General features: G+C 39.2%; 1 protein-coding gene across 9 annotated transcripts; it reads left to right on the forward strand.

The window, feature by feature from the left end:
- Nucleotides 1–537: 537 nt before the first annotated feature.
- PTPDC1 (protein tyrosine phosphatase domain containing 1) lies at nucleotides 538–25904 on the forward strand. 9 transcript variants are annotated; one of them, XM_075762659.1, is made up of 11 exons: nucleotides 583–627; nucleotides 12817–12909; nucleotides 14795–14906; nucleotides 15458–15629; nucleotides 16419–16499; nucleotides 16722–16840; nucleotides 17614–17751; nucleotides 18424–19631; nucleotides 20351–20536; nucleotides 22534–22644; nucleotides 23445–24017. In XM_075762659.1, exons 3-11 carry the CDS (start codon nucleotides 14846–14848, stop codon nucleotides 23559–23561), a joined length of 2193 nt encoding a protein of 730 aa, XP_075618774.1. In that variant the 5' UTR covers nucleotides 583–627; nucleotides 12817–12909; nucleotides 14795–14845; the 3' UTR covers nucleotides 23562–24017. The 9 variants fall into 9 exon arrangements, 8 of the variants coding, with proteins under 8 accessions (XP_075618770.1, XP_075618774.1, XP_075618771.1 ...); XM_075762656.1 differs by lacking the exon at nucleotides 14795–14906 and adding an exon at nucleotides 2366–2497 and having other exon boundaries at nucleotides 588–627; XM_075762660.1 differs by having other exon boundaries at nucleotides 607–627; nucleotides 14750–14906.
- Nucleotides 25905–26288: the final 384 nt, after the last annotated feature.

Below are 26288 nucleotides of genomic sequence, written 5' to 3' on the forward strand. Positions count from 1 at the left end.
CGACACCCCTCGATGAGGACGATGTGCCACCATCTGCAGAACAGCCGGCTCAAGCTGAGGCCTTTCAGAGTGTAACCGTGACAGCCGCTCACCAGCTGTACACACAATTTACCTGAAAGATACGGTCTGTTGAAAATTTCCCATTAAGTCCCCAAACTTTAACCGCTAAGGAGAATCAATGACTCACAATGATGCAAAAAACATTAAACTGTGCCAGTAAATTTATTCACTATTATTTTGTGGACTTCTCGGTGCGCGGCAGCTCCATGAGGCCAAGGCCTGGCTGAGGGGGACACCGACCTCTTTATGCATCTCCGATCTGGAAAAAAAACCCCAAAAACAAAACCGCACGAATAACGATGATCTTTGACAATGCGGGTGTCACGCTGGAGCTTTCGGGAGGGGGCAAGTTCTCCCTCCGGCGTTTCACCTCAGCGAGAGGAGGCCTGCGCTCGCACCAACCGCCTTTGTGTCACAACGCCTCCCTCCACCGCGCCTCTAAGGACGCGGCGGGGCCCGGGCCCCGCCGCCCTCCCGTCACCCCGCTCCCTCACAGCGGCGCATGCGCCCGCCGCCGGCACCGCCTTTCCCCATGTCGGAGCGGCGGCCTGAGGCAGCGGGAGCCAGGTGGGTCCGGCGCCCTCCCCGCACCCCTGCCCGCAGCGGGGAGCACGGCCCCGCTCATCCCTTTCTCCCCCTGGCCCATCACGGTCCCCCCTGCTCCCGCCGTCCCTCGGGGCCCGCCCCCGTCGGCCCCTCTGCGGGGCAGCCGCCATTTCCCTCCCCGGGCGCCCCAAGGGTTCTTTTCCCGCTGCCTGGCGGAGACTCTCGGCCACAGGCCTCGCCCGAGCGGGTGAGGGAGAGCGGCGGCCCCGACCGCGGGGGGGTCTGCTTCTTCCCGCCCTCCGGCTGAGGTAAGCGACTACAGTGTGCTCAGCACGGACAAAAAAAAAAAAAAAAACAAAGCCCAAAAAAACAAAACAAAAAAAAGCGCCTTAAAATACACTTCCTTAGGTAGTGACTGGAAGTTCTGCAGTTCCACGTTCACTGCCTCGGTGACACGCAGAGTGGAGGCCCCCCATTAAGACCAGCAGACATCCCCCTCCCCTCAGCGCCCCGAGCTCTCCGGGCTCCCCAGAGCCACCCCGCTCCCGCCGGGGCGACCAGTGGCACTAACGGTTTGCCGAGTAACGGCCCGTACCGGCCCGTACCCCCCGGGGATCGGGCTGTGAGGCCACCCGGCCCTTCCTGCCGGGGAATCCGGCGGGATTTCACCTCCCTGACAGGGAGTGAGAGGACCGGGAATGAGAGCAGGGAGCGCAGGTTCTGGAGGCCGTACCTGCGATGGGAAGAGATTTTTCCCTTCACAGCAGCGCTTCCATGGTTGGTAGTGGTTGCACCTTACCTCTAATCATCACTTACCCTCGAAAAACGCAGCTTGGTCAGTCCCCTTTGGAGTTGAAAAGGCAGATGTGCATATGGCATGTTTTTCAATCCAAACACAGGATAGTAATTTTTAGGTGTCGCTCTTAGTGCTTTTGCCAGCTGCACCTATACTCTTGAGTAGATTAACAAAAAGAGAAAAGATTACCTGGTCTATTAGTAATCTAGACCTAAGTGTTTTCCATTTGCACAGCTCCCTTTCTTTGCTTTTCTTAGAGCTGTGTTTTCAGGAGGCCTGCACCTCAATTAGTGAAACTGAGCACCACATCTGTGGAGTAATTAATCCCAAAAGAATATGTACAAAATTAATGCAGGTATTTGCAATTATGTATTGCTTGAAAGCATTTTCCCATCTCTTTGTTTGCATCAGTAGTTTATGTGAAACATACTTGGAGCAACATGTGTAAGAAAGACTAAGTTAGGGAGACAGTCTTCAGGGCCAGATGCTGTACGAATATCACCTCAGAGATATAATTAGCAATGTAATCCTCTCTCATTATGTGATTGCTTGGGTGGCAGCATAAACTGATCTGAAGAGTGTCTTTTCCACATGTTTGAGTAAATATTTTACTTCATCTTAAATCCAATGATACCGTTACGAGTATTTTTTTATAGTAGTAGTAGTAAAATTACAAAGGAGAGGATTCATGAGGAGAAATTGTGAAACCTGACATGGCTGAAGCTGGTTGCTGGGAAGGAATGTGCTACAAATACTATAAAAAAATGGATTGCAGGCACTCAGCTAAGGTACAAGATTGCTTGTATCTTATAGTACTAGTTGGCAGATATATTTCCACTTTTCTGAATGGAGAATACAGTTTGCTGTCTTACTTTAATTTTTCTTCCTGCTAGTATATACAATGTATATATTAAAGAGGCTCAGTTCAGCTAGGCAAGGTGAGTTTCTCATTTACTTCACCAGGTGACTCAGAAGAGTCCCAGATTGGGTATTTTCATACCATGCTGCAGAAGTTGCTCAGCTGACAACTCCCAGAGCTGGATGGCTCTTGCTGACTGCTGGCCTCAAAGCGCTCAGCCACTTCACCTGTACAGGGTAACGAATACCTGTAACTCCTTTAAACATGTACATTTCAAAACAAAATCAGTCCTTTCCTGCTACAGCCATGTCCAGTTAAAGACTGCCTGCCTGGTGTGAAGCAGTTCATTGAATTTCCCTCCATCTGTCGTAGGGAACCCCCATGTGCCCCCGCATTGCAGCTGGCCGTTATTTATGAAAATAAACCACAGAAATTTGTAAACATTTTTACTCTTGATTTTGGGTAGCTTGTTAATGTTAATTAGAAAAAAACATGTAAAAATACACTTATTTCCTCAGTTTTCTTTCCACTCTGGAGTATTTCCTAGGCTTACTCCTATCACAGGAACGTGAGGGAGTATACAGCCACCTGGAGTTCTTGATCTGTGGCCACTTATATTAAATTCCTTTGGCCTCTTTGGTTCTTCACTCAAACGGTTTCCTCTGTTACAGAGCTTGACCATTTTGTTCCTTAGCAAAAAGCACATGATAAAATGTCTAAAAAGGTTGGCTACCTTACAGCTATTTAATTTTCTTAATATTTCCTCTTTACCTAGTCTGCCATTTTCTAAGAGATAAGTTTTATTGTGCCTGAACTCAACCACTGTTCTGCATATCCACAGCAGGGCCAATGTTTCCTAGAAATTCTGTGTACACAAAACAGTGCTTTTGCAATGGTCATCATAAATTGGCTTAATATATGGTAGCTCTTGAGTAGTTCTAAAAATTAGGAAAGAATTTCTTTCTTAGTTCTCTGTTTTCCAACAACCTGACATGTGCCAACTATTTCAAAGACAGAGCTACTAACTCCAAGTAGACCGTTACTGGATGAGGGCTTTGCAGCCACATGGATACCGCTGTGTCATACACTGAGAAAATGAGGTATCTCACAGAGCAGAGCTAGACGGGGTTGCTATAGTTCCATGACATCTCTTTATATCTCTATCTAGTTAAAGTTGCAATTTTTCTTTCATTTTAAAGCCTGTGGCTAAGAAGAGGTTCTAGACTATTTTCCTAGCCTGTGGTCACCTGTTGCATTGCAAGTGCTATGTTGCCTTTACCTAGCATTTCACATTTCCATTTTATAATTTGATGGCAATTTTAGCTAACAGTGGAACAAACAGGGAAAGAGGAACTGTCAGAAGTACAGATGATGGAAGAGGACAGGGATCCAGCTGCTCTGGAATCTCATTAAGCAGCTAAACACATATATTTATCTCACAACTGTAACACTGCTGGTGTAGTTGAGGTCTGCGGAAGATAGGCTTTGACCCTGCTTTTATGATTGATTTGCAGTGGTACTGCATTATGCCTAAGGGACAGAAGTATATATAAACCAAAAACCTAAAAGCAACACTTAAAAAAAAAGTCTTTAATAACATTTCATGCAGTTTTAAAATTACACAAAACTAAAGCATTCCCTGCAGTGTTTCAATACAAGCTGAAAATAAAGCAACATTAATTGATTTCTATTATCCGTACTAAGAGAAGAGCAAAAAGCAAAAGGTGAAGCTGGCAATGTCCAAAGCTAGCTAGGAATCTAAATACATAGTTTGTACTAAATTAAAGTAAATTAGCTTTTAGTAAACTTTAAGTTTTAGGATAATTTGATGTTTGGATTCGGTCCATGTACCAATGAAAACAATGCCGTCTAAGCAATAGTCAAACATTTTAACTGTGTCCAGCTCATTATGAGCCAATTTAGACAGTTTTCTACCTGCCTAATCTGATAAATTAGTACCTAAGGTCACAGGGCAGCTGGATTTGCTAAGTCTGCTTTAAGGTAGCCGTGAGGCAGCCCATGCAGCGCAAGAGAAATAAGCTGCCAGAAGCCTAGTGATCCTGTTCTACTTACCTAAAAAGCTTGTTAGTATCTTTAAATGGCAATCATAGTTCAATACAATTTTCCAGAGGATTTGGGATTCTTCATTTTGTTTAAAGAGGAAAATGCCAAGCCTAGAGAGAGAAAGATTATTAGTTTAGTCACTAGCATCCCACCTACTCTGTGTATTCTTTCCTTGGAAATGGCAAATTATTTCAACCTAATGGTTAACTCCCCCAAAAAGTCATCCTCAGCACAAAGCCTTGTCTTCACAAAAATATGATGACATAGCCTATTTGAATAAACGTGTTTGGCACTGATTCCTGGAACTAGCTAAACTTTGCAGATCGCTAGAAAAAATTAGTTCTTCAGCTGAATAAACTGGCATTAATACGGAAGAGTACAAATGTAGGAACGGCGACGCAGCAAACCTCTAACACCTACAAATTGATACAACAAAGCAGCGGGCTGTTGCACTGAGAATCCAAATCATCCAAGAATTAAACCCCCCCTCCGGAATCAAATACGTAAATAATGTTATTATATTATCCATATGAAAATAATCACTAAGTATGTCAGCGACAGCTTCTCAAATGTAAGCATTTAGAACTTACCCCAAAAGAGTATGCTTATATTATGAATCTAATTTAATTAATATTTTTTAATTATCCGAAGCTGCTCTTTGTTCTTTAGTCAACTAAAAAAAAAATGCTAACTTCCTCCATTTCCTCCTACAAAACGTTTCACCAGATGCTCCATTTGTTTAACACATTTTTTATGTGCTGACACTTGAAAAATACATATGTCCCTTTACTCATAATTCTTAGATCCTGATTTCTAGAGCCTCTTCTGTAATGAGTACGAACAATGTGTGATGAATCCCGGAAGCGATGCTGCCATCGGGGAGCATTACTTGTGCAGGGGTCTTCGGACAGGGAATCTGTCAGTGCTGATCGAACCTGGGAGTCAGCCCTGCCTTGAGCAGGATGTTGGACTAGCTGACCTCCAGTTCTTTCTGCCCTACATTTCCATGATGCTAAATACAGGTTCCTACTGAAGGTCTTTAATTCCCAGGGAGTCGACACCGCGTTCTGCTGGGCCTCTAAAGCAGTGACATGCTTTTCGTTACTGCTAGGGGTCCACTCTAATGAATACCTAAGTGAACGCGTCATTCCGTGGGCTTACAGCCCTCCAGTTCCACCTGCAGGCTGGGGAGGCTGCGGGCACTCTGCACCTTTGGAACTGAAACTTCTTCTAACATATTAAAGAAAGATGTGCAATGCAGGATTTTAGGCTCCACAGTCTGTTCAGGCTTTTAAATACCTAAGGTACCTTAGTGTGGTTTCCAAAATTGTGTACAAATCTTTTGAAAACCCATTTTTATTTAAGTTTTTTTTTTTTTTTTTTGCACAAACAGCCATCCATTTATATATATAAATGATGTTTGCTGTTTACTGAAATGACTGGATGCAGTTAGTTCATGCGTGTAGGGTTTTTTTGTCCCTGCAAGATTAGTAAGAAACTAGATGTGTAATTTTAAGGACTACGTTGTTAATTTGTCTCTAATCTCAGTAAATTAATTTTTCTATAGAAAAGTAGTTGGATTCTTCAGTCTGATTTTTATTAGCAGTATACGGCAAAAAGCACCAGTGAAGTCTGACTACAAAATTATTTCTGAAAATGAACGGAAGAATTTAGCCCTGTTAAATGGTCCATCTCTCTATTTGCCAAATTAAGGCAGGTGTTTAGCTGAGATGATGTTTTTGGAATTAACAAGGTGGTTGGCATCATCCGTGAGTTGTGTCCTGTAGCTTGCTCTCCTTGCATGTTTAAATAATACACATATCCTGTCCACAGAAGCTTGCACAAATGTTTTGTCTCTAAATAACTGGGAGGCATTTTTAATGATGAGCAGTGAGTAGCGCCTAATTAATGCTAGGGATTTTTTAACGAGACATGCAGGGAAGCGATGGAAATAGATGAAAGCCTTTTTTTTGTTAGCTAATGTTTAGTGGTTGAAATTGATTTAGTAACATAGAATAAGATGTTTTTTGTTTAGCTTGTTTTATTACTTTATCTAGTATTTAGTTAAATCAGCAGTCTGTCTTTGTTTTTTGGTAGATTACATCCTTTACATTCAGATTAACTTATTTTTGTTATGGTTCTGGGATATTACTTCTAATACAGTTAATTCATACTCAATGTAAATACTTCAATGATATTCTGTGCTTTATTGGGTGAGAAAAAATGTTTTGTTCAGGGTGTAAGCACAGATAACAACGAAACATTTATCTCTGATTTTCTTTTCATGGCCTTTCAAAAGTAATGTATCAGTTTAAGTGTGATTAATGTAATTTCACAAAATTATCTCTGTATCTATGTGCTTAGTTGTCTGATGCATCTAGACACACACATACATATATTTACTTGTGGTTGATAATAGGAAAATGAACAGAAAAAAAGAGATGGAAGATTCAGTTATTAAAACATCGAGTTCATGTGGCCTGTTTGCCTCAATCCCTTTAAAATCTAGGCAGATACAGAAAGCAGTTTATGGGATGATTATCTGCATGGTCCGTAAGGCACTCCTCATACAGTCTTAAGTTAAGAAAAGATAGTTACTGGCTCCTCCCAGATTACCATCACAAATCCAATTAACTACAGGAAATACCGTGGCAACATCATTCAGCTTTGCTTCTGTGAAATGTGAATTCCCCACACCATATTTCTTGTGGTTGATACTGCCACAATGAAGGGATCAACAATCACTCATTCTTTTTGGAGGGTAACAGGTAAGGTATTAAAATGAAATTATTGAAACTCTATTAAAACTCATGTAAATTCATGATGGTTTTGATCATATGAGATTTAAAAATAATTCCTCTAACTTACAGAGTTCATTTTTAAACTTTTCCACTTCTGAATGCTGTTAAAATGCATTACTGACAATATTTCGTTCTGTATGTAGTCAGTCTTACAAGTCTGGTCTATTCATGATCAAAAGTATCTGAGTCACCAGTTTTGTTTGTAGCACAGTTAATATATTCATTTTACGCCATCACCTTTATAATCCTCAATAGTAATTACTGGCTGCCAGCCTGTTCAAGGTAGTTTAAAATAACTTCGGTTAACTATTGCGTTAACACTACCACAGAAAGCTGATGTGACTTAAATAACATGAATCAAGTCAATTGGGAGACCTGTCCATCAGTTTAGCTTGCAGTTTCTTGCTATTTATGTCAAAAAAATCTATGAATAGCAAATACTGAATCACTAGATCAACACCTACAGAATCTTTTAATGAATTATATTCTTTTGTCTCTTTTGTACGTGAAAGTAGTTGTAGTCCTTTGTAAATATCAAACTTAATGATTAAATGACATTCACCTTCTACTAACAGATGGTGAATGTTTTCTTCCCCAAGGGGAAAAACCACGTATAGAAATAACAAAACAGTTATTGTCCCAGTGAAATCACTGGAGTTTTACAGCAGCTATAGTATTGTTCTGCTGTGTAAATGGCATACAACTTAACTATATGAAAAAATTGTTTAAATTATTAGCTCTCTGTGCTAGATCTGTGTGTTTATTTTCTTTTTCCAGTGTTTTGGTGTTTGCTGATAGGTAGTAAACTTTTCACATTTCAGATAAGCCTAGGGAATTGAGGTGTGTCCCTATTGAAGTAAGTGCTCTCAGTGCTAAAACTGCCTTCAAGCCTTTTGTTAATTGTAGCTGAAGTATTTGTGAAATACATACTGTCAGCAAGCTTTTTTACTGGTGTATACATTAGAACAACAGCCTTTGCATATTTTTTTTCATTATTCATAATAATGAAGTTCAACAAAAACCAACCATCTACAATTTTTATAAAACTTTAGAAAGAAATGCTTTGTTATTTCTGGCAGTGTTGAAATTAGTCTGTTGTAGTTTAAAACATTATTTCATTTACCAGTTCTTCTTGTAGAAGTGACTATGTTTCAGCAGATTTAGAGGATTTTTCTGTTAGAAACTCTCACGATCTCCCTAACTTAAAAGATCAGATTTAGAGACCAAGTTATAATTTAGTAGCTCTTAACCACTTCATTAAATATAAACAGTCCTCCTTACACTACCATATTTTTGCTTAGTTACCCAAATTATCTTTACTTTTCTATCTAAAACATCTTAATTCGTGCAGTTTGCAGAACTTTGCATTTTGGCAATGAAACTTTATTCCGTATGATCTTATGTTTAGACAAATACCCCGTTCACTTCTGTGGGACTGCTCATAAAAGCAAAGCTTCTCAGGAACATACAGACCTGTAGAATCAGGCCACGGAGTAAATTTTAGAGGTGTTACCTGAGTGCTTAGGTACTAAGCTAACAGGGCCCCTACCCGTGTCTGTCGTCGACTATGTTCCTTTAAAAATTTGGCTACTGAGTAGTTACGTACATGTGACTGCAACAAGGAAAGAACAAAATCACTTTAGGAGACAGTAAAAACAGTAAAAATAACCTCAAAATTTTATGGGACTGGCATAAGCATCAGCATTTGCCTATATTGTATGAATATAGTTGACGTTTAAAATAACTTTTCTTACACACTGGTATTTTAAAATTGAAAACTTATCTGAGCTTTTTTCATGTTAATAGATGAACGTAATCTTTTGAAATGCGTGGTCTGCTGTTGTATTCTGGGTTACAAAATCCACACGGATCTGGAGAGATGGGACCTCACTATTAGTGGGCAGTTCCACAGAATGAGTGGGGAGCTTTACCGTGGGAATTACTGTGCGTGCCAGCAGCTGAACTGCCCCAACTGGAGTCATTCCAGTCTGGAACGAAAGCTCTTTTCTCTGTTTTGAAAACATGTTCTGAAGTAAAAGATAGTAATTGCATCTGTTAAATAACCATCTTAATTGCTAAGGTACAGTGAGACCAACATCATCTTGTCTCATCACTTTTTGGCTATATAATTGTGGCTGCTAAAACATTAGAAATTGTTCCTTTCTCTCATTTAATTCTGGAGCAAAAATTCAGCCCAGTGACTGGAAGCCACTGCTTTCCAGAGCCTGAAATACCAAACGGGAATCTCCCTTGTTGCAAGGCAGAGTGACACCTAAGCCAGTTGCTCATTTGCTAACCCCATTGCTAGTTTGCCGAGTCCATCCTGCAGCCTGCTGCTCTGAACCAGTGAGGTATTATTCCTCCTTCGTGCTCTGCCTTTCTAAGTCTGCACACCAGTTAGGTGCAGAACCTGCTCCGTTGGGGATCCCTGATCTCCCAGTCGTCCTCTACCACTCAACTTGTAACTTTACAAAGAGAAGTGCTTTTATTCCAGAGGAAATGGATGTGGACAAGAGGCTGCTTTACTCCTTAAAAGAAGTGGAAGCACAGAGTGATCTCACCTATGACAGCACAGCGTGACTGTACCATTTCCTCTGCAGGAAAGTCACCTCTCTGCATGTACGAAGCAGTGAGTACGACAGCTGTCATGTTACCAAATGTAACAAGTGACTCAATGGTGCAACCAACAGGAAACAAAAAATGTTACATCTTTCTGTTAGGAATTGGCCTGCTCAAAAGTGAAACACCCCCCCACCCCCAAAAATACATACAGACATCCAAACAAGTATAAAATCCACACCTGGAGGGGACCTCCTGAAATATCCCCCTTAGTGCTTGACATCAGACGGTGTATGATGATTTCAAGAGACCCTTGTTTCCTTGGGCAATGTGGTGCTGCTATTTACTTCAGTCAGCCAACAACACGGACGTTATTTTTACTATGTTTTGGTTTTATTAGCTGTCGTGTTTATGCATGCTTAATGACATTGCTTCCATAAAGAGATGGAACATCACCTGAGACACTGTTCCATTTCTTGAATTGGGAAACAGGGATTAGCAGACCAGCTTCTTTGCTGTCATGGCAATAGAAATGCATGTCAGAGATAACAGAGCGAATCTGATTAAGGTGGTATTGTGATTGCCACAAGGCACGTGACCCAGTTCCTTCCGACAGCTGATGAGGACCGTGACCTGGAATAACGCTCCAGGCTTGGTTTTTCCCTAGCATCTATCAAGTGTTCATGCAATGAACAAAATGCTGACGGGGACCTTTTAAAAACTAAGAATATCTGGTACATGGAAGAATCAGGAGGGAGTTGTTTCTTTTACCCAGGCGCTATTCTTACTTTAAACACTCTTTTTATCTGTGCAGGGGTGTAATACCCCTTGCTAGTAATATCAACACTAAAATAGTACTTCCTGTCCCAAATTACCTTTTGCGTCTGTTGGAGGGAGTGCCATATAACTCTGTAAAGCAATTTATCACAATCTTACTTAATTTATTTTCAGAAATAAATATAAGGGAATTGCTCACATTGATCACACTGTGGAATTTAAAACACCTGTCAGGAAGTAAATTTAGTGAACTGAAAGGCACACAGACAAAGTATTTAAGTCAGTTGGAACTGCCTGGTTGTACAGAACAGGAAACAGGGATTCGGTATATCTTCTGAAATAAAATTCAGGGAGATCTAATTTGTTACCCAGCAAATATACACATTGTTTACCTCTGCTGTTTACAGTCTTGCTAGTATTTTGTAATACTGTAGGTATATTCTGCATTAATCTTCATCTCTTCCCTTTTCAGTTAAGAGTCTTTGTCAGCCTGAATTCTGGCTTAAAAAAAAGAATAGTTTTGGATGATGGACATATCTCTGATATTTAATTTCTTTTTTCTTTTTTCCTAACACTTGAGTACAAGGAAATAGGAAAACTAAATAGTCATACTGGTGGTGATTCTGCTGCCAATCTGATGAGACATGTCTTTTGCAAATGTTTGTGTGTTATCTGGACAAGCTATTAAGAATTTTTAAGGGAACTTTCTGAGAAATAGAAACCAACACTTTTTTGTTAATTCAACTCTATCAATAAACTGTAAAAAAGAATTTCTGGGGGTAAAATAAACTTACTTCTTTAGTTAAAAAGTTTCCTCTAATCATGAAAACCATCCCTTACTGATTTCAAAGTCCACTGGAAAAAAAAAAGAGGTTTTGGGACTTGTCCAAAGAGAATGCAATTATATGCAAGTATTCCTGTCTGTTTATTAAGGGATTGACTTTTAAAAGTGCAGTTAGATGGTCAAGTAGCTGAGTAGAAAATGCTCCAGATATTTTTTAATCTTTATTAAGATACATCTTAATTCGTATTCTTATTAATATATTTACTTTAGCAATGCATTTCTTAGCATCACTGAAGTTTCAAAAGGCCTTTTGGCTTTCACAGCAAATGTAATTCTCATCTTTTTGAGCAGCATTAAAGAGTTATTAATGTGTATGTGTATTCTGTTCCTACCTTAATCTATTTAAATATTTACCTTAAAAACAGTTATGCAGAATTACAGATAAAAGGTGGACAATGAACAGCAAGCAGTTAATACCACCCTTGACACAGCACAGGATGGTTATACCACCTAATCTTCACAACACTTTTTATTTTATTTTATTTTATTTTATTTTATTTTATTTTATTTTATTTTATTTTATTTTATTTTATTTTATTTTATTTTATTTTATTTTATTTTATTTTATCAAGTCTGTCTTTTAAAACACTATTTATGCTACTGAATCCTAATACTGGTTTTGCAGAATTTGGGAGCCAGGGTTTGTCTCTTTAGAAAAGTTTAAATAGTTATACATACAGCAGAGGTGTACTTAGTTTGGTATTAAAAAAATGCTTTTTGTTACACTTGCAACTATTTTCCTATAGAGATAAGAGAAACAGAATGGTAATCTTATACTGGGTAAGAATTTCCACTCAAGATCCATGTAAATAGTTTATTTAAACATCACAGTGACTGATTAATATGTTCACATTTACAGCTTGCTTTTTGCCAGATAGAAGGCCTTGAGAGCAGGATTTCCCTTATATTAGAAATTATATTAAAGCCTGAAAAAAACCTGTTTTCTGCTTAGACAGAGTCTTGTGTTCAGTTTTCTTGTTAGAGGAAAATCTTCACATATGTGACTTTAAACGTGCCAACAGATTAAAAACAAGGAGCAGAGGGAAGAGAGCAGAGCATATAACTTGTGGATACTCGGTTTGGCAAGTATCAGCCAACGTTATAAATGATGTGATCTAGGAATTGTGCTGCCGTTAGGATCTCATTAACTTCACTGAAACTGCCCCTTGAACAATTTCAATTCAAGATCTCTGGTCATATGTTTACTTACATTGAATGCTTTCAGTTGAGTGATTCCTGTCCATGTAAAACACGCAGTTGGAAAGTACATAATCAGCCAAACTCTAGAGCTAGAAACACACAATCAATTAAACTTTTAATTGCTAGGACAGATGGTGAAGCTGTTGAATTTTAAGGTGACTGCACACCAAAAAGAAAGTACAGTCCATGTCTGACTGCCCAAATCTTAAGCGTTGGACAACTCTATAACCAGGTGCCAGGTACTCAGCTTTATTTTGCATTTTTGAGCTTCTGTTGTAGGTTTTGAGTGAACGTATTACTGTTTCAACAGGTACTGCAATGGCTGCAGGAGCTTTGCTGCAAAATGAACTACCGTATTCTTCGCTGTTAGAGAGCAGTCTATATCTTGCAAATATGAGTTCAGGTAATAATTTTTCTCTGATACGCCATTCCTAAAAAGTGCTTAGAGAAATTCTGAAAAAAAAAAATTTCCACAGAAAATAAAAAAACCCCCTAGAAATATTATCCCCAATTATAAACATAAAATGCCTATAACAAAACCAAATGGCATTACTTTCCATCGTCATGATGTGTTAATATGTTGAGCTTTTCTAACCTTGATATTGTCAGGTCTCTTAATTGAAGAACTATGTGATTTTTGTGTTCAGAAACTGCCTAGCTCTATGAAAATACAAACACATCTTCAACAAAATGCCTCTTTCTAAAAAAGTATTTAAGCTCTTCTGAGATGTAATTCTTTCTTACTATTTTGGGTGAGTACTTGCAAATCCTGCTAGATTCAGTAGGAAAATAATGATGTGCAGGATTTTATTTTGCTCATTTCTGGCTCTACTGTAATTTGATATATACTGAAGAAGAGTTTCTGGGAAGAGAAAAAGAATTAAATATAAGAAAGCAACAGAATTAATTAGAAATTTTTTTTTCATGTCTGCTGAATATAGGTAGCACTTGCAATAGCCTTTTTCATCTCCTTTCTCTTCCACCCAGCCCCTCAAATAAAAGCAGCACTCAATTCCTATTCAGTACCTAGAAGAAGCAGTAGATTGTTGCCTGATGAATTTTTATCAGAAGAGTGCTTTCTCTTACGCAAATTCCTCTGTAAGAGTTACTGTTTTCGTAGTACAAAAAGAAGTGTCACAGAACGAAGATAGTATATATTCTTAGGAAAATGCAATAGGATTGATTCGCTTATTGAACAAATTTTGGTGAGTTTTCTTGATTTCCCCAGTTTCTCATGCAGTTTATCATGCAGTCTAATTCACAGACAATGGGATGACAAAGTTTTTAGCATTGCTACAGTCTGTTCTCCACATAGTTGCATGAGAGTTTTGTGCTTTTGAGAGTGTTGCAGTCTTTTTGGCCAGCTCATTCTCCTCCTTAGCACACTGGAAGCAAGGTGGGAGGCAATTTACCACGTAATATCTACCTTCAAAAGCCTAAAGCATTCAACTGATACATGTTCTCCTCCCTGTAATCTGCTTTATCTCAGTCTGTAGGGCTAACAGCTTTGCTTAATAAAAAAGCTGTGCCCTGAAAAAAAAGCAGCCTTTTGTTTTGAATAACAAATTGTGTTTTGTTAGAAGATATGAATGGTCCAGAGTGAACAGTCTACAATTCATCATGTTCTGAACCATTTCAGTAGGAACACACTAATCCCAATCATTACAGAGCTAATGATGCATTTTGGAGCAACTAAGTGGAGGAGGAGAGGTGGTTGTGGAATGTTAAACCAAGAGGTGGGGGAGTATAATGTACTTGCAGATTTCTCAGGAAGCGGAGCCTCCAGCTACATTTGGATTGTTCTTTTGAATCTAGTATTTTGTATCTTAGCGAGTTCTGAATGTGTGTTATTTACAACTAACTAAATACATTGTTTATGGAAAATGTTTTGGTTGTTCCCAGTTGGTTTTCAAAATTATCTACTTGAAATGCAACTATTTTCATCAAGCAGCAGAACAGTTTGTACTAAACAGACTCAATTCCTATAGAATAGAGCAGCCCCAAGGATAGCTGGCAGCAGCGCCTTCATTGTTAGTTCCTATGGAGACAGCTCAGCCCATGCTGACTAGCTGCTGGAGCGTACAGAAGGATGCACAGCTCTCCGCAACTTCAGCGCTGAGCAACTTGGATTTCCTACCAGTGCGTCCCCAGCAGCCTTCCTAGACGGTAGCTGGGGCTGGTCAGTCATGCAGGGTTCACCCCGAAGGCGTTCAGCAGTGAGTATTTTTAGCAACTTTTTCCAGGGTCGGAGGCATTCTTCCTCTGATCCCCTTCTTCGCATAATCCAGAGGCGCCGGAGCTCAGTTGTAGAGGTGCTCTCATCGTCGACTCACCGGGTTATGGTGGCGGTATCGTCTCTGAGCCCTGAGGAGCTGGATGCAACTTTTCCTGAAAAAAAAAGTAAAGTACTTTTCATTATGACTGTTGGCAGTTCTGGGAATTTTCTTGGTATTAATATACTTTTGTTAACTATATTTTATATGTATGCATAAAATACTGGGCTTTAAATTTTTTTCCTGTATTTTATATTTTGTTCACTGATTCCTTATTCCAGGATTAATATATGCTTTTCACTCTTAACAGCTCAGTTATAGAGAACAGATAGAACAGAAGCACACATTCACACATACACAACATATATGGCTAAGTATTTTCGATTTCAGGTGGAAGTGGACTGTGACATTTTGTTCTGTTGCAAAGGATATCACACACCTTTGACTTCATCAGAAAAAAAAGTTACTGTGTGAAAAAACAACTTCTGCAGGAAATCACGCGATTTTTTCCCCCCTCAGAATCCTTACTTTAAATCTGTGTTGAAAAATGAGTCTTAAATATATATTCCGTGTATTTATGCTGTTTGTAACTTCATCAGTTTAAGGATGAACAATAGTTTTAAGGTGGAGATGAATTTCTAAGCTTCTCTGCTAAAGCTATTTTTGCCTGTGTTCTAGGAAGTTCGAGGCGTCCGACAGCAAAATACACTAAAGTAGGGGAGCGCCTTCGCCATGTCATTCCTGGCCACATGCAGTGCTCAATGGCATGTGGTGGACGTGCTTGCAAGTATGAAAATCCAGCTCGATGGAGTGACCAAGAGCAAGCCATTAAAGGGCTCTACTCTTCTTGGTAATAAACAGCATTTACTCTCACTAAATTTAACTGCGTCTTTTGCATTTATTAAAAGAGAGAATTCAAAGTAAAATAATTAGTGGGTTTTTTTTAAATCAGCTACTGTTAACTTAAGTATAAAACGTAATGATAGCTTGATTCAGAACTACTACTTAAAAGTAAACCATAGTGTCTGTTGTACACAGCCCAGTAAAGATGATGAAAGACTTCTGTTTACTTACAATAACTTTGGTTCAGATCCAAAAGAATAAATACCTATTTCTCATGAATTACAAAAAAACTGTTTTGGGTTATAGACAGTTCTTGCTAAGGTTAAAATGCATATGAATTAAAATGTGTTCATAATACAGTTTAAAAGTAAAAATATTTACTGAAGATGAAATAATGTATGTTGTATGCAGTAATATTCACATGAAATGTGTCTTTACACTCTCACTGATTTTTTCATTACAGCAAATGCTATTCAGAAGCATACAAACCTTAAAAGGCCAAACAGAGATCTGAGTCCAGATTTCTGTTCAAAGGAAATTTGTAATATGTTGTTTGAAATATGTAATATGCCTGGCATTTGAACAGTTCCAGTAGTGGTCTTTTGAGATATCATATCTGTATCAGCTTAACAGGATTTATCACTAAATGATAGTAGAATTTTTTGAAAAATCATTTCTAGTTAATCAGCACGGTATTTCTGTCTGTTTTGAAAATAACATAGTATCCTTCTTTTGGTAGATTCATACTCAGAAGAGTATTAATACAACATTATTGTCTACTTTTCTAATTTCTCAGGATAACAGATAATATACTGGCTATGGCTCGACCCTCAACAGAATTAATTGAGAAGTACAACATTATTGAACAGTTTGAAAGGTAACAGATTTAGTCATTATTTCTTGTATGTTTTACTAATGTAATTCCTGATCCATTTTCTTTTTCAGCATAGATTTGGATTGTTGATAAAGATCCTTACATTTTAACAGTATACAGGTAAAGATTTATTCTCCACTAAGAATAAATGTGTGTTTCAGAAAATATGGGATAATGAGATTTTGGCTGCATGTAATACTTTGACTTATCTATTCCTTCCTTAAGATGCGGCATAAAAACCATAATTAACCTTCAGCGTCCTGGGGAGCATGCGAGCTGTGGGAATCCGCTGGAACAAGAAAGCGGCTTCACCTACCTTCCTGAAGCTTTCATGGAGGCTGGAAGTAAGTTCGCTCCTGCTGCTGTTCCTCATTAATTATTGATTTTGGCACTTAAAGGTATTTTTGCTTGAATTCTTGTGCGTTAAAAGCAGCTCTATAAAAAATGTTGCACAAAATGGGATGTAAACATGAAACTTGGCAAATGCAATCAAGAGTGAGTAACACGTTATTGAAAATCGTATATATGTAGAGTGAGATGGAGGGTTTTATTCAGGTATTTAGAATGAAGAAAGGACAACAGCTAGTGAAATTTTTCTTTGTCTTCTGAGTTCCCAAGTATATAAAACATTAATGGTATTTCAAATTCTGGTACAATTCATGTTTTCTTATCTAGACTATAAAAGTTTATTTAATTTGAGGCCATTTGTATTGACAGTTTTTTTGTATTTTCATATTATGGTGAGATGAGAAAAAGTGCCTCACTGTAAGAAGCAGCTTTTGACAGAAGTGCTGTTATTTCTAAAAAGAAAAAATTACCCTCTACCTATATATAGCTCAGTAATTTTTGTATGAATCACTCAAGTTTTGTTATACCTTTTCCATTCTAGCTGAACTTCAGGTTGACAGATCTTTGCTAGCTTCATGTATTTGTCAAATTTCAATAGCAAGTGTAATCTGAAATGGGAAGATAGTCTCTTGCAAACAATATGTAGTCAGATTCTAAGATCCATTGTACAATTTTAGTACTATCATTTATTATTAGTCATCTCTGCATATAGTACTGAAAATTTCATGTTTGGTACCATAGAAAATAACTGACTCTCTTTTTATTTTAGTTTATTTTTATAATTTTGGATGGAAGGATTATGGAGTGGCATCTCTCACTACCATACTTGATATGGTAAAAGTCATGGCTTTCGCATTGCAGGAAGGGAGGGTAGCTGTTCATTGTCATGCAGGACTTGGTCGGACAGGTACGTGCTCTACTGAAAGATCAACAGAATTGGTTTTCTAAAAATGGAAGTCAGTCTCTGGTTATACATTTTTATTCATTTGTTTAGGTTCTACATCATTGCAAGATGTAAGTCTGTAGAATAGTTAAAAACACTAAACAAATTTGTGAAAATTATCTGAGTGGCCGGAGGGGATCAGTTTTAGTATATTAAACCAGTAACCTGTAAGGTTAGAACATTTTGGAATCTGTATAATAATTGCCTGTTATGTTCAAACAGGATGGCTTCTTTATGATGGGGAAAATTCAGCCAGTATACTTGTGTTTTCTAGTATTTATTACATGTTTACAAACCACCCACTCATTGTTAGATCACGTAGATTTGGCGGAGCAGCTAAAATTTCACTTCTTTCCCTTTCAAGACCTGGAGGAGCCACCATGGCTCCTGTGGTCAGAAATGGTGGAACTCCCTGGAGATGCTGTGGTGAGAAACAGGCTCTCACTGAAAGTATAGTGAGAATGGGTTTACTGTCTTGTGGTCCAACTAATGCAACTATACGTAGCTAACAGCCTGATGTAGTAGAGGGCATAAAGCCTGTATCTTTACCCATATTAATTTTTACCCTATAGTTCCACTGAGTATTTGCTTTAGTTTGATAGTTCTTCAACTAATGCTTGTTTTTATATTTTCCAGGTGTTCTCATAGCTTGTTACTTAGTTTTTGCAACAAGAATGAGCGCTGATCAAGCAATTCTTTTTGTTAGAGCAAAAAGGCCTAATTCTATTCAGACTAGAGGGCAGTTACTATGCATCAGAGAATTCACTCAGTTTTTGGTTCCCCTGAGAAATGTATTTGCATGCTGTGAGCCCAAGGCACACACAGTGACACTGTCCCAGTACCTGACCCGTCAGAGACATCTGCTGCATGGTTATGAGAGCAGGCATCTCAAACACGTTCCAAAACTTATTCATCTAGTTTGCAAACTGTTGCTAGACTTGGCTGAAAACAGACAAGTGATAGAGGCAGAATTGTTAGATATACCAGATCTCTCTGCTGAAATCGAAAAGACTGTTTCTCAGCTGGTGTCCACACAGCTAGACAGAGAACTCGCAAGGCAGGACAGTGACATGTCAGACTCCTCCCACACCCACTCGTCCACATTTGAGACCCAGGATTCTCTTTTCTCACTGGGACATGAATGTGACCCTCTTTGGAAAAGAAGGAATGTCGAATGCCTTCAGCCTCTCACTCATCTAAAAAGGCGTCTAAGCTATAGCGAGTCAGATTTAAGGAGGACTGAGTTTCTCTTAGAACAAGGAGAAACCGCATGGACAGTACCTGCTCAGATATTACTGTGCAACAAACTGAAGCAGAACAGTGGTGAGGAATGTTCTGCCACAGGCCAAGAAAAGCCACAGTTGGATTTAAACAAAGAAGCATTAGTGCGTAATACGTGCATGTTCTGGAGTCAAGGTAAATTTAATCTGGATGGACGAAAAGATGGATCCTCACTTTGTCACAGAAGGTACTCTACCAAAGAAGTACAACGCAGCAGAACCTTTTCTTCAGGCCTAGCATCTATCCACAATACCGGGGAACCTGGAACACCAAGGCATAATTTTACCGATGAGATTGGTCATAGAAAAGACTGCAAGACTAATATGTATAGCAGAAGAGTTTACGTCTCCGAGGACTCTGATTCTTCGTCTTCTTCTAAAGTGAACTTTTCCATTGGATGTGAAAGCCAAGGTAGCAGGGACGTGTCAGAAGCAATTCCACACATTGTTCTGCAATCAGAATTAAGTTTGGAAGCCCGAAGAGTTTTGGCAGCAAAAGCACTTGCAGATATAAATGAATTTCTGGGAGACGATGAAGTGAAGCAGAAGGTAGAAATGTGGCAGGTAATCTTTAACTTGATTCATTCCGTGTATTTCACCTAGGTTAATTCCTAGAGTGGCAAAATTGCCACCATATGCTATGAAATGGCACATTGAGACACCACTTTATGCTGTGGTTCACTTAATGGTTGTATTTGTCAGTTATGGGCCAGTTCTTTCCGAAGAAAGCAAAATGCACCTACAAATTTTGGTCTCTACTGGGAGATTAGAACATTGTTTCTGGTTGTGTTCGTTCATTTTGCTAACTAATGAAAATTGATGCAGTTATCTGTGGTTGTAACTTGGCTGCAGGTACTACAGATTTTAAGGTAGAGCTGTGTTGGTTTTAGTCAGTGCTTTCTCAGAACTAATCAGAGGATTCTGTGTGTAGAAGTAAAAGAATTTAGTAGAAACTTAACTGCTTATCCTCAAAACCAAACCCCCCTAGCCACATTTGCTTTAAAGTTGGAATCCAAAGCTGGTTTCTGTATTCCAGTAGAAAATTGGGAGGTTCTGAGCTGCACTGTTGAGGTCATCCTTCTGTTATAAAGAATCACTTGTATTACTGCTGATTAATGTTGATGCTTTGGAAAAACTAGAAATATTTTTTTTTGTAACTCTTAAGTCTTCTTTTTGTTGTTGGAATGTAACCACGTACTGCTACATTCAAAGAGAATGTTAGAAAAGTAAATAGATGATGCATTTTCAGTTGTTTTTGTTTTTTTTTTTTTTTTTTTTTTAAGAACGAACTGAATTCTCGAGATGGAGCTTGGGATAAAATCTGTACTGAGAGAGATCCTTTTATCCTCTGTAACTTGATGTGGTCCTGGATAGAGCAGCTGAAAGAACCTGTTATATCCAAAGATGATATTGACTTGCTGGCAAAGAATTGCACAGAATCACAGGATGCACTTTACTTACTGAGAAAGGTAGATATTATATAAGTCAATTCATTCTTTAACTGCCAAGTATATTTTGTTATATTTTGTTACTGCCTTTAGGCAAGGGAATTACACTTTTAAAAGGCAACTGCAATCTCTTTAAAAATCAAAATGAGGATTGTTTTGATATTGAATAGTATGAGTTGTAATCAATATTATGATGAGGAATATTACAAGAAAAATACCAGATACCAGCTTTGAGCACTATTCAGTAGAAGCTCAACTTCAGCGTATTTCCCTGCAAATTCTGCAGTTTGAGATCCAGAGGCAAAAAGGAGAAACTTTTCCTCTGTGACTCGATGTATGGCTTTCATTAGTCACATCTGGCAGCCGGGCTTAATGGTTATCATATTTGCTGTGCAAACGTCTTCATCCATCAGCTGTGGAAGAGCTGAGGCAAGGAATAGGAAGAATTTGCCAATTCAAGGAATCAGAGGCCAGGCCAAATTCCTTGACATAAGTCAGAACTGTGGCCATCTGTATTCTGAAATCCTCATGAAAAACAGGTACTTCTGATCCAAACTGTTTAATTGTGCTTTCCCCAAAGGGCTAGATGCGAGGCAAATAAATAATAAAAAAAAAATCTCTATTTTTGATCTCTTAATTACACAAATTCATTTCCTAATTCTTTGGGAATTCTTTGTTTCCAAAATATTTATGAAGAAAATAGGGCCCCATTTAACAGCCTCCAGATATCCAAGAATACAGCTGCTAATCAGTAGGTGGTCAGAACTTTCTCTACAGTCACCATCTCAATGACATGGCATTCAGAATTCCCAGGTTCACCTAAAAATATCCTGTTTCTTCCTGAAGCATTTCTTCCACTCTATCAGCATTTTAACTTTGTATTAAATAAAAAAATAACTGCTTGACACCTGTTATAAATTAATGGGAAAGGAATAATTTTTATTTTTTTAATTTAAAAATACTCATTTTATCTTACCTTATCCTATATTATTTCAGAATCACAGAATAGTTGAGTTGGCAGGGACTTCTGGATATCTTCTAGTCCAACCACCCTGCTCAAAACAGAGTCAGCTGGAGCAGGTTGCTTGTATGACACACACTCCAGTCCCTTAGTCATCCCTTAATCATCTCTGTGGCCCCTCACTGGAGTTGTTATACTATGTCAATGTCCTTCTTGTACCACGGAGCCCAGAGCTGGACCTGGCACTCCAGATGTGTCACCTCCATTGACTTGCTGGCATCTCTGTCTAGTGCAGCCCAGGATATTCTTCAGGTGCCTTCACCTGCAAGGGCCCCTTGCCAGCTCACATTCAGCTTTGTGCTGGGACACCCAGGTTCTTTCCTGCTCACCTGCTCTCCAGCCGGTCAGCCCCCTATATGTACTGGAGCCCGTTTAGCTGCTCTTCCCAGAAATGCCACGAGTTTTAATATAATTTTCACTAAGTGACTGCCAGCATGGAGATCTGTCTCCCTTGGAAAAGGGATGGGGACTAGAAGTGACAAAGATGCTGTTGTTCCCTTTATGAATCCTTGCTAGCAGTGCCCAGGTGGCTTTCTGCAAGCTTCCTGTAATGATGAAGGAGACTTGGTAGGACAGAGAGAGATGCAGATCATCCTGTGTTAGCTGGGGAAAGAGCCCTAAAAATGCACAGCGTTTGGGGCTGAAAAGATAAAATTTCACTTTTTCTTTGCCAATTCACATGACTGCTACTGTTCGTGTAGGGGACCTTGAAAAATAAGTCTCCAGATTTATGCCTGACCTAGAAATTTCCAGAGCAGTTTGTGGTACACTGCAAGAGAAGAGTTTCTGCCCTTATGCCTGAAATAATTATGTAGAGGCTCTTCAGGCTTGTGAAAATTCCCTCCCCAACTGCTGCACTTGAAGGTTTCAATACAGGAAGGCACAGTCTGATATTTAAACAGCAATTAACAAAACCCCAAAGTTAAATGTTTGTCTTGAAAATACTTCTTCTAATGAGCTGCTGTTACTTTTACCCCCCCCCCCCCCCCCCCCCCAGGAACAGTGTCAGACTATCCTTTGCATTTTACACTGTGTGGTGAACTTGCAAATGCTACCAGCTGATGTGGAGGAGGCCTTACTTGCTCGTGCTATTAAAGCTTTCACTAAGGCAAGTAACCATTTGTCCATGACATCATATTTATTTGGTTTAAATCATGAAGGGTGAATCAACAGAGCAGGCCTCCGTGAAGAAAGTTACGGTAGTTCCTTCACACTTAGTGTACTTGGGCTTATCTATTTCAGAGTTTACATTTTATAATAAGATAGGAAATATTATCAACAAAATTAAATTCTGTCACTACAGCCTTAATCTTTTAGTCTCTTTTTTTTCTATTTCTGGATCACTGCCAATTCATGCACTTCTTCAAATTAGAGAAAAGATAATTTCCAAGTGGTGAGAATAATTAATCACTGGGAGTAGCCTACCAAAGGCTTTGGTAGATTCTATACTACTTGGAGTCTTTCCATCAGATTAAATCATTTTCCAAAATGACTTTGCAATTCAGTTACATTTCGGGCCCTTAGCATACGTTGTGTATAAATAACCTCTGCTTTTGGAGTCATTTAGTAACAGTGACACGTTAAGCTCAGCTCAGAGCCGCTTTCTTCTCAGGTTCACCAGGTGAAATTATTTGAGCAGAAAGTTCATTGTGCTGTTTCTTCATCTCATCTCTTGTAACTCTACAGACATGTCACCTGTTAAAACATTTGTGACATTTCTCTTTCTACTAGTTCGTTTTAATGTCTAGTCAGCTTAAAATTGAAACTACTTAGCAATAAGTACTCCATCATGACACACATACTTTCTTTGATAAACCTTTATTTTTTTAAAATGTTGGTCATCGACTTTGCGTTTTGATGTGTGACATCTATTTTAACAACTGAACTTATGTTTCTCCCTTTTATTAGACCAGCTTTGATTCTGAAAATGGACCGTATGTTTACAATACCTTGAAAAAAATATTTAAACAAACACTGGAAGAAAAAAGAAAAAGGCTTAAGGAAGGACCAGAGAATCCCTCTTGATTTCTGCACAGCTATGCCGAAGAATTAGATGGGCCTACCAAATTATTTTGCATTTTCCAGCTACTGTATTTTGTGCTATCTAGCATGATTTATCTAACTTTAGGTAATAGTAGTTATTAACAAAGCATTTTATTTTTTTAGAGGGCGTTTTAGTGACAACTGTTCTATCTACACAGCTCTAAAGAGCAGCTCCTGTGTGACCGTACTGTAGCGTTTGGTTTCAGGTACTATTCATTTATATTGTGAACTGTTCTCTCATTTTCAAACGTATTTATTGCTTTAGAAACCTCTGTCATTGGCCAGCAACGTTATTTTCAAGTTACACAATTGCCATAATTTCAGTGCCATGGTACACAAAGGTTTAATGGATTGAGTTAATATTTATGTATTATTAAGTATGTTTACATTAATGTTACTTGATTTTACTTTGCAGAAAATAAATATTGACTGAACTTATTAAACTCCTTTTCCTTTTAGAAATTTAAAAATAAGACTAAGAGTAATAATGACCAGATCTTGAGGTCTGCTGTTGGCAGCAGGTAATTTTTTCCTTTAGATCCCTTTAATAATTGTCACCAATGTGTTTCTAAACAGTGCTGCAGTAGAGAAATACGTTAAGTGTATTACATTGTCAGGGCCTTAATTTAGAGTTTTTTGGCTAAGAAAGCTTTAAAGTGTTTTTAACAGAAAATTGGTTGTGGCATTTTAAGTGCTTTGCGTAAGAGTAAAATTTTACCTTATTTGTTAAACTTTTATAGATCTTATTTTAAGTGAGAAAACAATTATCAAACCTTAATAAGGATATAATTCTGTCTGTACTTATGTTCAGCAAAAACTTGCATAACTAAGCATAACATAATACTAAAAAACTAACCAATGAAAATCGTATCAGCAATACACTTTATAGAGGTACTTTTATCTAATATGACAGAAACAACCAGGCTATCATCATAACTGCAGTTTTTGATTACAGCCTTAGGATTCGGACAGGAGTGCCAGTTTGCAGGATTAACAGTTTATCCAGTTTGATATATTTAAGTAGTTAAACAAGAATCTGTCCGAAATATTTTTATGCATCACTATAAATGACTAATATTTAGAGTTAAAAATAGACCAGTTTAAAATATATATAAATGATACGTGCTTCAACTGTTAGATGATTATATATCACGTTCAGATCCAAACAAGTACTTGGGCAGAATCATCCTGAAGTAAGCACACTTGAAAGTAAAATACTGTGTATGAATCACATATATACACGAAAGCAGCTTTCTAAAGAGGCACCACAAGGTGCAGTTCAGTGTCTGTCTCTCCTGGCTGTGCTGCGCATGTGAATACAAACACACTCTGCTGTCTCCAGGCACCAATGGACAACATGAAGAGGCTGGCCTTGAAAATGCTGGCTTTCTAACGTGACGGTGGCCAGGTGTTAGCAGCAGACACATGGAGGCCAACAGATTTGGGGTACGGAGCTGCTAGGTGCAGGGACGTGGGGAAAAGGAATGTGCATAACTGGATCAGATAATGCTAAGATTTGTGGTGCACAAAGGGGACTTGAATGGAGCTGTTAGAGCGAGTCCAGAGGAGGCCATGAACATGATCGAGGGCTGGAGCACCTCTGCTATGGAGACAGGCTGAGAGAGTTGGGGTTGTTCAGCCTGGAGAAGAGAAGGCTCCGGGGAGACCTTAGAGCCCCTTCCAGTCCCTGAAGGGGCTCCAGGAAAGCTGGAGAGGGACTGGTGACAAGGGCAGGGAGTGACAGGAAAGGGCGGGGGGAGGGTGGCCTTAAGCTGAAGGAGAGGATATTGAGATGAGATGTAGGTGAACTACACCCACTGTGTCCTCTCTCCAGTTCCTCCAGCCTTAGGACTTCTGATGGCTCTGGCAGTGTCCATCCCATCTACTGCTGGCGTTCATGGCACAGCTTGTTCATGGAGACAGTGGACTATATCCATCAGACTGGCAGCAGCCACAGGGAGCAGCACAGTGGCGGTGTTAGGGCTCTGTAATGCACCGCTAATCACCACTTGCCATGAGGTTTTTCTACCAGCCATGGAGGAGAATTGTAGCAGGACGGAGACTTGATGACACTTCCCCATTCTCCAGGTTCTTTTATCACTTCAGGCACAGCCCAGGTGACATCAGAAGGTGACTGGTGGTGTGGGATAAAGGGGCAGGAGTGGGACCTCGTGCTACTGACCTGTTTGCAACAGGTTGGCAGTCAGGGATGTGTTGATGGGAGGTAAACTGTAGGGCAGAGCGCAGGGTGCTCCATTTCCCTTTTTCCCCAGGAGTTCCACAACTGACCCTTTAACCCATCCCTACCTCACCCACGCCAGGGACCTTGCACTATTCCTTAGATGGAATTACCTGAGCCCTGGCCCATGGGTGGGTAGTGATTTGCCATTGCCGGCTTCAAGAGCAGCAATTTGCTTGCAAATTGGAGGCTGTCTTCTCTAAGTGTCCTACCATTGCGATTTGGGTCCTGTGTCAGTGAGGAATGGTGTAACATAGCAATCGCTAATTGCAGCCATCATCCTCTGGGGATGCAGTGAGGGTAGGGACCCCAAGGATCACTCACTAACCCCAGGTACCTGCACATTGCCCGTCTGGGTTCAGCACTGATGGATTCGAGCATGTCGCCCGGCTCACGCCCCCGAGAGACTCCCATGGCATACAGTGTCAGTCGTCTCCTAACACAGACCCCGGAGAACAATCCTGAGGAAT

Source organism: Balearica regulorum, chromosome 10 (genome assembly GCF_011004875.1).
Source record: "Balearica regulorum gibbericeps isolate bBalReg1 chromosome 10, bBalReg1.pri, whole genome shotgun sequence".
NCBI classification, from domain to species: domain Eukaryota; kingdom Metazoa; phylum Chordata; class Aves; order Gruiformes; family Gruidae; genus Balearica; species Balearica regulorum.